Source organism: Triticum urartu, chromosome 7 (assembly GCF_003073215.2).
Source record: "Triticum urartu cultivar G1812 chromosome 7, Tu2.1, whole genome shotgun sequence".
Classification (NCBI taxonomy): domain Eukaryota; kingdom Viridiplantae; phylum Streptophyta; class Magnoliopsida; order Poales; family Poaceae; genus Triticum; species Triticum urartu.
Window position 1 is genome coordinate 220,108,502 of NC_053028.1, and position 12,247 is coordinate 220,120,748.

Genomic DNA, 12,247 nt, shown 5'->3' on the forward strand with positions numbered 1-12,247 from the left:
AGAAGGAATTTTCCGAGGATTTGAGAAGACCGACACTGTTAACAATATGGATGAAGTATATGAGTTTCGATGGAACAGTAACCATGCTTCTAAGGGTGGTAGCACCCCAGACCCCTATGATGATCGATGGATTTTGAGGAGACCCCCAAACCCTAACCTTTTCTTGCTAGCCTCTCCGAATCTCGAGGACGAGATTCATTTTAAGGGTTGTAGGTTTGTAACATCCCAAAATTCTAAATTTTGGAATGTTATAATAAATAGATAGATTTCATTGATTGTTTGATTGATTGCGTGAAATTAAGCGAAATTCGAATCCTCTTTGAAAGTTAAATGAGAGGGAATAAAAGGACTTTCCCAAACTTTCATATTTGCTTTCTGATCTCCATGAATTCAAATTCTTTTCAAACACAAAACCCCGGAGAGAAGATGACATGACTTCTTCCATTTATTTAAATGACAAGGGGTGTTGAAAATATTTGAATTTCATTTGAAAATATTTCTGATTCTGGAACTTTATGCAACTCAATGATTTTCATGAGAGAAGATAAAATGACTTCTTCAAATTATATGAAATATGAGTTGGGAGTTTCAAAGAATTAAATTCAAAGTTCTTTTGAATTTATTTTCAATTTGGAGTTATTTGAGTTTTATTCAAATTATTTTTCTCCAAAAATAAAATATATGGAAATTAGGGTAACATGATTCCCTACATTAGAAAATTGGAGAAAAATTAATTTGAAATCATTTAGCTATTTTTAAAATGATTTCTTTTGGATTTTAATAGACCAGTAGCACTCTTTGAATTATTAGAATTTGTGTGTATTTTATTTGGTGCTACAAAAATGTTCATGCGTCGAAAATCATTTTCTGAAAATTTTGATATATTATATGCCTATATAATATTTTTGCTTTATTTTCTTTTTCTTTCTTTTCTCTCTGTTTAAAAAAAAACTTCCTCCGCCGAACTGGGCCGGCCCAGCCAGGCCAGGCCACGACCCAGCCCACGCCGCCGCCATCCCCGAGCTCCCGAGCGGGAGACCGGCCGCCGCACGCCTCCCGAGCCGCCTCGACGTCCGTGCTCCGCTCGGACTCTTCCCGCCGCCTTGACCCCTCCTCCATGCCATCGCCCCTCCCTCTTATAAATCCGGCCCCGCCCGGCCCTCTCTCCTCTTCCCCGCCTCCCGCCGCGCCGCCCCGCATCTCACCGCCGCCGCACCCCGCCGATCCGCCGCCGCTGCCGCTTCTGCTGCTCATCGCCGCTCGCTGCTGCTGCACCGCCCGCGCCGCGCCCCTCTCGCCGCCTCTCGCCGCCGACGCCGCATGCGCCGCCGCCGCTCGCCGCTGCCGCCTCTTGCCGCCTCGCTTCGCGCCGCTGCTGCCGTCGCCGGAGCTCGCTCCCGCCGCCAACCGTCGAAAAACCGCCGGTTTTTTTTGACGAAAACCCACCCAGTATAAACCGTGAACCTCCCCGGTTTATTGTTTTTCATTTTCGGTTTTTTTCAGAAAACCTAGATCTATTTTTTATTAGGTTTAGTTATTTAGCAGATGTTCATCTGTTAGTACTCGGTAGCGAACGGTTTTCGTCTTATAGGCTTCTGCAGCGAACGTTTGCAATTTAGTCTTTTTCTTTTTCTGTTTTTTTTTCTCGGCCAGGGACCTATCTGTGATACTTTATTTACAGAATAGTCCCTATACTTCAAACAAGCACAACTTTTTACTCGTTAGTCCAAATCCAACGAAACCAACGCCCACTTCTTCGTTATGATCTCCTCTATCCAATAATCCAACCCAAACATGTTTTTGAAAATTTTAAAATTTTAATTAGATCAGATTTGAATTCAAACTTCTTTTGATCATATCTTTTTATCCGTAACTCCGTTTGAGTTGATTCTTTTTGCAAATCGAAGCTTTTGACCTAAACATTCTAATAAGGCCAAATTCACATAATTTTGGTACTGTTAGAAATTGTTTTATGTTGCAAGAGTTATTTGCTTGGTTTTGATGTTTTCGAATCGTCTTCTTCGTTCTTTCTGATCTTTTGAGTGATTTCTTATGTGTGGTTACTATTGTTTGCTTACGATAGATTGACCGGAGTGTGACGAGTAGATCTATCAAGAGTTTTGAGTGCGAATCATCTTCATCAACATTGCAGGCAAGTAACACTTTGACCATACCTTTTCTACAACCCATGTTTTATTGCATTAGATCAATCCTCTCACATTGCATGATTAGGATCTAATTAAATTGTGGGATGGGAAGTAGATGAGGTAGTACCTATCACCTGTATTATTATGAAACCTTTGGGAGTTACTTCTACGTTGCTTATCATGCGATGCTATGCTAGTAGACGTGGATTGGGTGAGTGATATCCATGACATATGTGAGTTGATAATTTTAATGGTTTATCTAAGGTGGCAACTTAAACACACATCTGGGTGAATTGAGGCACCTGATGTCTATCAGGACTTGCCTGTTTTTTTTGGACCGCCACCCAGGCTCAAAGGGATCATAAGATCATTCATACTAGTAACTTCCGTGTGCAGCCACAAGCCATTATGGGCTCTGGCATAGTTGACTAAGTTGTGCGAACTCTTACAATGGTAGACTAGCAGATGTAGGGGATGTAGGTGTACCGGTCTACCCGATCGTAAGGTGCTAGCGCCTCTGAAAGACTATGTCTCGGTCATCCGTCTTCTCAAACACCATGTAGTGCGAGAAACCAAACAGAGGCGATCGAGTCTTGTGGGGAAAAGTGCGCAAACCTCTGCAGAGTGTACAAACTAATCATGATTAGCCGTGTCCCCGGTTATGGACATCTTGAGTATCTAGTTCTTGGATTATCCTGTTGATCTCATCACGTTACTTTAAATGAATATTGTTGGGTTTTAATGATGTTACTTAATTGGGATTGAGAATGCTGTCAACCATTCTCAATGTTTCACAACCACCATGATAGTAATTAAATTTATTCCTTTGCAGTAGGGAAAAATTGGCTTTTCGCAAAAACCTTATAACCATAGAGCTTTTCCACCAGCCATATATGCATATAGTGATAGTCATTGTTCATCATTTTCTCTATGGTGTGAATTTGCCAGTACATTCAATGTACTGACCCGTTTCGGGCTGCAATGTCTCATGTTGCAGGATTATCTTACGACGAGTAAGTGATACGTTAGGGTTACGATTTCTGCACTCAACTTTGCCGTTGGTGTTGATGGGAATCCACAACCTTGTTGCTTCCGCTATATATGGATTGAGGTAATAGTATTTACGTTACTTTATACATGTGATTTACCTCTGTTATAAATCCTTCGAGTACTGTGTGTGTCAGCATACCGATCCAGGGATGACACGTAAGCACAGAGACTTGATCCATTCGGGTCAGGTCGCTACACTTCATACCTAGTTCAATCTCGTTGCCGGCAAGTCTCTTTACTCGTTCCATAATACATCACCTCGTGACTAACTCCTTTGTCGTTTGCTTGCCAGCTTATGATGTGTACTACTGAGAGGGCCTAGAGATACCTCTCCGATACTCGGAGTGACAAATCCTAATCTCGATCTATGCCAACTCAACAAACACCTTCGGAGATACCTGGAGAGCATCTTTATAATCACCCAGTTAGGTTGTGACGTTTGATAGCACATAAGGCGTTCCTCCGGTATCCGGGAGTTGCATAATCTCATAGTCGAAGGAATATGTATTTGACATGAAGAAAGCAATAGCAATAAAACTAAATGTCATTATGCTAAGCTAACGGATGGGTCTTGTCCATCACATCATTCTCCTAATGATGTGATCCCGTTATCAAATGACAACTCATGTCCATGATTAGGAAACCTTAACCATCTTTGATCAACGAGCTAGTCTAGTAGAGGCTCACTAGGGACACGGTGTTTGTTTATGTATTCACACATGTATTTAGGTTTACAATCAATACAATTCTATCATGAATAATAAACCTTTATCATGAATAAGGAAATATAAAATAATAACTTTATTATTGCCTCTAGGGCATATTTCCTTCACCCTTATCATGCATGAATGGGCCATATGGGCCATCGGGATTTTCAGGAATTATTGGACATCATAAATGGCCTAACATCTTAATTATTCTAACTATCCCTCACCAGACCATAGGGTACATAGAGTTTTCCTATTGTTCCGAAACAATGTTTATATGTCGCTATTTTAGCGGAAACTTATAAGTTAAATGTTTACCTAGAACTCCACACTATAATTATTCACAATTTGAATAGTGGACTGTGTCTTGAACTGCAAAGTTTGTGCAAATAAGTTTCACGTGCAGCCTTGACCAATTGTTAGGCTACCGAATGACTTTCCCATGGGTAGGAGCTTATACATCATGCTCTAGGGCCTCTTCATGAGTTTATTAGAGAGCACCCAACTCTCATAGGTTAGACTGCCACCTTGCATTGCTTTCAACATGTGATTCCCCCATTTTCTTCTACATGTGTAAGTTCTTGACGTGCGTGAGCGTTTTGTAGCATTTTTGTAATGTTCGTGGAATTCACCTGCTTCCACCACCACCTCCTCCTCCTCTTCCTTAACATACCATGATGGTAATATGTTGCTTCCACGTAGTCAAACATTGACATTCGTAGGTTCACCATGACGACCCACCTAGCAAATGTGTCTCACATCCAATACCAGTGTAGATGATTTTCCATGGTTAATTGAGGTCTTAATATTGAATTCATACAAGTGTTACATAGGCAAGACACCTCGGCTTTCAGACCGCCATACTGAGCTATGATAAAGTTAATGAAGTTTTGAACCCCCTCCACATATGCAGGTGAGAATCGTAGAGCCGAAATTATCCGCGTCTTGTCCATCTACTTTTGATACAAATTAGTTTCTCTACTAGATAATCCAGGAAAACAACTTTTTTTAAGAGTATAGGAAAATATCTAGGTTGGTGTAAAGCTATGGTAAGATATTTGAACAAGCAGATCGATGTAAGGAAATATATGTAAAACTAATTCAACAAACTGTTGAGTGCTAAACTATGGCAAGCTATTTCAACAATTAACATGGACGAGCACACAACCGCCGGCTGCGTATTGGGAGGCTATTCGCAGAGAGCTTGGGCAGCAGCAGGAGGAGAATGCGCTCGTCCTCGCCGGTGACGCGCTCAAACTAGGGAACCTTCATGCTCCTCTCGAGTAGCCGCCGCCGTCTTCTGATACGACGTCCTCTCCTTCTCCCCCATGCCCTTCCACATCGGTGAGGTACAAACCATGATGTGTACTGCTTTCTGGTGGTGCTTGTTTGATTTTCTGATCCCGATTGACTAAATAAAAATAAGTGGTTAGAGCGATTTCTTAGCATAGTGTAGTTTACAGGATTTGGCAATGTTTTCCCTAGACCATGACAATTTTTCAGAGCGGTGATAGATTTTAGTGCCATGGCAATTTTCAGAGGAAAGATCCGTTAATCCGAATTTTCCTGTATGAACCACGCAAATTTCAATCTCTAGGTTTATAAGACCATTTTGCGTAGCAAGATTGGGGAGGAATGGACATTGGAAAGGGGTTGTTGTTGCCTTTCATAGACCGGTTTGGTGATTGATATGCACAACCTAGCACTAGTAGTGCCATCCTAGTAGACTACGATTTGATGCGTGAGAAGTTTTGATAATGTTTATGTGATATTGCTAACAATTTTTAAACGAATTGATAACAATGAGTTGTAATGTGCTCACAACTACTCCCTCCGTCCCATAATATAAGAACCTTTTTGACACTAGTGTAAAAAAAGTTATTATATTATGGGACGGAGGGAGTAGATCACTACATGTAAAGTTGCCGTGGCAAAATTTGTCGAGCACGTGGCATTTACATTTTATATAGCATGGAAATTTGTAGCTTGGAAAAAATAAGTGAAAGAATTCTAAAACCATGGCAATTATTTGTGAAGTGACATGATCTTTTTATATATTGTGAAAAAAATTAATAACATTTTTGTGTTCTCAAAACATTGCACTTTCAGGAATAAATCATGGCTAAAGTTTGATATTGGGTACTATGGCTAGTTTTTTGCTTACTAGCAAACATTTATGTCTGCCTTGTGTGACCAGTAGGTGGCTTAGTGCAAAACAAGTTAGCAACAAAATGACATGATTTTTGGTCAAGCTGGGTACTCGTTGGTAAAAGAATCCGTGATGTTGCTAACAATTCTCAAACCAATTGACAGCTGAAGGGGTTGTAGTGTATCCATAGTAAGATCACTACATGTAAATGTGGCATGGCAAAATTTGTTGAACACATGGCATTTTTGTATTGTATAGCATGTCAAAAATAAGAGAAAATGTTCTAAAACCATGGCAATTATTTGTAAAGCGACATGGCATTTATGTTCAAATATCATGCCCAATTTCATAAACTTTTTGTGTTCTATAAACATGGCAAAAGTTTGACATTGTTTGCCATGTTTTATAGAAAGTTTCAAGTTTTGTTTTCCTCAATACATGATAAATTCAAAGTTATGTCGTGCTTTGGATTTTAAGTTATATTCCATGTGAAAAATAAGAGAAAAATTTCTAAAAAACATGGCAATTAAATTGTAAAGTGACATGGCATATTTTTTCTAAATATCAATGCAAAATTCATATTTTTGTACTCAAAACATGGCAAAGTTTATGTTGCTTGCCATGTTTTATAGACAATTGCCAAAGTTTTGCCATCTTCTCTACAAAACATGGCATTTTTCCAAAATTGTTCTGGTCCATCACATATTTAACATAAATTGTTCTGAAAATCATGGAACTTTTTTTTCTTTTTGCATCACGGCAATTTTTTTGTAATGACCACGACCAATTTATTGTATTGACAATGGCCATTTTATTGTATTAACCACGACAAATTTACAGTATTGACCTTTTGCATTTTTTCCCTACATATGGCTTCAATGGCAAACACAGCGGCACACGCGCGTGACACCCACACGGAGCTCCGAGCGAATAAGCCAATGGCGAGGGGGCAGAGAGAGCGAGACGGGGACGGAGAAAGCGACGCAGGCGCCAACCACAGCCGCGCAAACGACGCAAGAAGAGGAGGAGGAGGCGAGCCCCGGGGTGGGTCGGAATCCCGTCCCCCGCCCCCACCCGTACCCGCACGCATCCATCCATCCTTTGTTTTGGATGGCGTCAAACCTTCGGCCGCTGCCGAAAATAGTCGGCGTCGCCCTGCTCGAAATGGCGACGGGTAGGTCTTCCCTCCCTCGTCTCAGTCCTGCACGCCTCTGCCCCTCCCCTCCCTCCCCGCTCGCAGCGCAGCCGCAGAGAGACTCAGCGCAGCGCAGCCAGGGAAAGAAAACATAGCTCAGGTGCCCGTGGCTGCCGACGGGCCCTACCGCCGGCCGTACCTCTGCTTGTTTAAAGCCCCCATTGGCTGCCGCCTTTTCCTTGTTAAGTCGTTTCTTAACAAAACATGGCAAGTGGCGCTTCTTTTTCCCTCCACTCCACTTCACTTTACTGTGCTATATACAGATTTCGGCGGTGCGGTGGCTGTTTTGTTCGTCGCTCGCTGCTGATGTTACTCAGAAACTCCAAATTTAACTTTAAAATGACCGCGCCACATCCCACTCATTGCCAGTGTAATACCACCACTGCAAAAAAAAATTATCTACATACACACAAGTGGGAGCTGCAAGGGAAAACCGATCGAGAATTCAGCGCCACTTGCGCCGGCGGCCCTATCACCCGCCACCGTCTTGGTTTTTCTTTCGCTCCGTTTTATGATGATTCAGTTCGGTCAATCAAAAGCAAAAGGATGATAACCCATGTTGTAATTCCACCAATCAAAACACACCCAAGCTCAGCTCAGTTCAGTTCAGTTGAGCCGACATGGTGCAGGCGGCGTCAACCGAGGGGGCATTCCGGTAAACACGCACCTGTCCCTCTCTACCTCTCCCTCGCTGTGGGGTGGGGGCACGCTGGTCATTTCCGGCTCCCGTGCGAGCGAGCGAGCGAGCATGGCCCCGACCCGAGGGCGCTCACTCCCACACCCACACCCACACCCACACACGCACGCATATAAAATTTGCTCCACGCACACACAATCGCAGAGCCCCCAATCCCTCCGTGGATTAAACTAGTTCCGCAAAAGCAGAGAAGCCACCGCCTCCCTCCTTGGTTTTGCTGCTCGATCTCCTCTCTCTCCTTTTCTCCCTCCCTCCCTCCATCGCTCGCCGTAAAGAAGCCATAGCAGAGGAGCGAGTAGCGTAGCGTAGCTCGGTGTGGGGGAGATCGAGCGGAGGGGGGAGAAAAGAAAGGAGCAATCGAGTGCTTCTGCTCCCCGGCTGGAAAGTCGCCCGTCTTTTCTTTTCCCCTGGGGAAGCTGAATTGGTGGATTGATTCGCGTGCGTGCGCGGTCATGGCGACGAGGCGGAGCTAGCCAGTGGAGGAGTCGCGCTTCTTCTCGATTTCTTCGGCTCGGCGCCGAGGGGAGAATTATTGGTGTTTGGGAGGAGGGAGAGGAGGAGGGAGCTAGCTGATGTACGGCTCGCCGGCGTCCAAGGATCTGAACCAGCCGCCGCCGCCGACGATGAACTCCTCCGGCCTCCTCAGGTACAGATCGGCGCCCAGCACGCTGCTCGGCGAGGTCTGCGAGGAGTTCCTCCAGCCCGGCCCGCGCGCCGCCAGCCCCGACGCCGCCGCCGCCGCCGACAACGTCTTCTCCCGCTTCCTGGCCGACCACCAGATCCGAGACACCAAGCCGCCGCCGCCGCCGCCCGTCGCGCCCGGGGCCCACTTCCCGGATGACTCCGCCGCCATGGCGTCCCAGCAGCACCAGCAGCAGATGATGTTCCACTCCCAGCACCAGCAACAGCAGCAGCAGATGCCCCCCGTCGGCGTCGAGGGGCTCTACCGCACCGTCAGCTCCGCCGGGATGGACTCCGCCACCGCCGGCGGCGCCAGCAGCCTGCTCCGGCAGAGCAGCTCCCCCGCCGGCTTCCTCAATCATTTGAACATGGACAACGGTCGGTACCTCTCCTCCTCCTCTCCTCCTTAATTCGGCCTTCTTTTGGTACTAGCCGCGGTGCCATAGTTCCTACGCGCCGCAATTATTACAGCCCGCTCTTGGCCAGTTCTTGTTGGGAGCACTTCCATTTCGGGAACTAAATCCCGCCTCCTCCCGCCGCTGAATTCAGGGTACGAGAGCATGCTGCGGCAAGGCATGGGCGTCGGCTTCCGGAACGGCGCCGCCAACGCCGCGGCCGTGGACTCCTCCGGCAGCAGGCTCAAGGGGCAGCTCAGCTTCTCGTCGCGGCAGGGGTCGCTCATGTCCCAGATCTCGGAGATGGGCAGCGAGGATCTCGGCGGCAGCAGCCCCGAGGGCGCCGGAGGCAGCCGCGGCTACATCCCCGGCTACCCGATGAGCTCCGGGTGGGAGGAGTCGTCGCTCATGTCGGAGAACATGTCCGGGATGAAGCGCCCCCGGGACTCCTCAGAGCCTGCCGCCCAGGTGCGTCCACAGTTACACTAGCATTTCATTCATTCGTTGCCGTGAGCACCGAACTGACGAGGTTCGGTCTCCCCGGTGCAGAACGGCCTGGCGCACCAGTTCAGCCTGCCCAAGACCTCGTCGGAGATGGCCGCCATCGAGAAGTTCCTCCAGTTCCAGGACGCCGTGCCCTGCAAGATCCGGGCCAAGCGCGGCTGCGCCACGCACCCCCGCAGCATCGCCGAGCGGGTAAACAAATCCACGCTGCCCGTTTAGATTGACAGTATTGTCGCGAGAACACCATTGCTACCATTAGTCTTCCTAGATCAAGCGGTTGATGTGCTGCTGATCTTTGCCCAGGTGAGGAGGACAAGAATCAGCGAGCGAATCAGGAAGCTGCAAGAGCTCGTCCCAAACATGGACAAGGTACACACCCTCTCTCTCCCAGCTCCCCCACCAGTCTGTAGCCTGTACCAATAGGAGATAGAACAGTGTATGGTTACCAAATGTGCCATGCAAGGACCACACCCAAAACTAACTTGTCCGAGACCTGCAACTCCACATTTCTCTCTCTGCAGCAAACCAACACGGCTGACATGTTGGATCTGGCTGTCGACTACATCAAGGAGCTCCAGGAGCAGGTCAAGGTACGCAAATCATCCTCCCAATTACCATAAACTTTCTCACCAAGAGAGGCATAAAATAAACCGGTTTCTTGATTAATTTGCGGGTGGGTCAACCTTTCCTGGCCAGTGAGGTCTAAATCAGGAGGCCGCTTTTGCCTTGCCCTGTGGCTGAGGGCGAAGGGCAAACCTTCTAATGATCTTATCTGAATTACTACTACTACGTACGTACTACATAATCCAGAAACCGGGCTTTGACAGTTACTCGTCACAATATCTTTTGCATTGAAGGTGATCAACGAGAGCCGCGCCAACTGCACCTGCTCGGCGAGCAAGCATCAGCAACAGTACTCCGGTTGAGAGAAGAGAGGGGGGAGATCGGTCTCATCTCATCTCTAGAAGAAGCTCCGCTGTACAAGACCTGGAGAATTTAGAAACAAGATTGTTTGGGGAAGGTGTAACGCATGGTAGTAGCTTTTCGTTTTCTTTGCGGTTTGGGTATAAGCAGGCAAGCGAGCAAGCAGAGGAGGGCGCGCAATGGAGCAGTGGCATCATCAAGGATTCAAGCAAACAAGGGATGGGAGATCGGAGAAGGGAGGAGGAAGGGGGCCGGAGAAGATGGAGGCCGGAGAAAGAATTGTACAGTATAGTTTTTGCTGTAACTTTGCTATATATACCCCCCAACCACGCCCGTATCCGGTGCATTCCCATAGAAAGTTACTACTGCCATTGTTGTCAGCGCTGCTGCAAGGAGCTCTAGGCTCTCTCGCTTAACACCGTCACTACTCACACGGTCACACTCCGTCGCCAATAAAAAATATTGCACCGCTTTGCTTTTGTGTTTTGCTTTGCGGCCAAGCCCATTCCTGGCAGCAGTTTTGTGCCGGACGATCGGGTCAGATGCGTTCAATTCTGCTTGCCCAATATAGTCCGGGCTTGAAAGTGAAAGGCCGGGGCGAGTCGGCATAAAGGCTGGCCGGTGAGTTCACGGAGCGACGTCCAATGAACGGCTGAGAACGCGTGGCTACTTTATCGCCGGGGGTCGCTGTCTCTCCTCCAAAATATAGTCCCGTGTCCATCTCAATTCTTTCTCGGCCAGAAAAGAAAAGAAAACCATGGGCGCAATGGCAGCCGCGCAAACTCCGAGCATTTTGGGGCTGTGGTTGGTTTTGCGGCCCCTTTTGGCCCATGCTTCTTCGATCCTTCTGGTAGTGTTGGGTTGGTTATTAGGGGCGGGGAAAAGTTTGACGCATGGGGTGCCTATCGTGAAAGCGGCACGAAATCTTTGTTTTATCTGAAAGGAAAAAAAGACGGGGATGGCCGAGGAAAAGATGTGGCCCGCGCGCTCGTGAATGAAACCAAACCAGCGGTGGGTATTCAACAGTGCCAAGCGACTGCCGAATAGTACAATCTGTTCGGACTTTCTTTTTAAAACAATTTTTTGTGCGTGTTCTTTTACTAAAAAATATTACGTGTTATTTTTACTACAATTTTCTGTTGCTTTTAAGTGTGGAGTCTATTTTTGGGGTTTGGATTATCGCTGTGCGGTTGAGAAAACATAGAGTACGCGTATAAGACATGCCTTTACGCGTACTTACTTTCTGGATCGAAAACGGGGCTCCAAAGAGTGCGGTCCCTGGCCCGTTTTGCGTCCGTGCGGTGCACGGCGGTGTGGCGGCCGTCCAACACGCCGCCGTCCAATGCCGATCGAACGGCAGCGGGGAGCGCCCGTGAGAGCATGTGTGCGTAGTAGTAAGCTGGGTCGATGCCTGTTCCGATCCGTGAGAGCGACGCATCTCTGCCCCGCCCGGCGTGAATGAAAGAACGGAACGGAAGCCTTCCCTCCTTGGGGAGGAAATGCGTGCGGCGGAGTGCCGTTTGGGCGGCGCTGTCGCGGCAAACTTTTGTCCTTGTCTTTTGCTGCCCGTCACGCTTCACGCCCGGCAACGTTATCGTCCAAAACCTCCGACCTTTCCGTTTCAAAAAGAAGAATATCGCTGTGCGAGAGCTATACGCACACACCGCCGAATACGAGCTACCGTATTTTTCTTGCATACACTACAAGACGAGACGTTGCACTGATCATCACTACTCCGAGACAACAGTAAAAGTGCGACCACGGTGTAATCTGGCCCGTCTAGAGGCTGGGTGGAATG

At 47.1% G+C, this 12,247-nt stretch overlaps 1 protein-coding gene across 1 annotated transcript; it reads left to right on the forward strand.

The window, feature by feature from the left end:
- The first annotated feature begins 8,048 nt into the window (after positions 1-8,048).
- Positions 8,049-10,928, forward strand: LOC125518857 (transcription factor bHLH130-like). Its single transcript, XM_048683733.1, has 6 exons — positions 8,049-9,004; positions 9,176-9,489; positions 9,571-9,717; positions 9,829-9,894; positions 10,047-10,115; positions 10,383-10,928. Exons 1-6 carry the CDS (start codon positions 8,518-8,520, stop codon positions 10,449-10,451), a joined length of 1,152 nt encoding a protein of 383 aa, XP_048539690.1. The 5' UTR covers positions 8,049-8,517; the 3' UTR covers positions 10,452-10,928.
- The last annotated feature ends 1,319 nt before the right edge of the window (positions 10,929-12,247 follow it).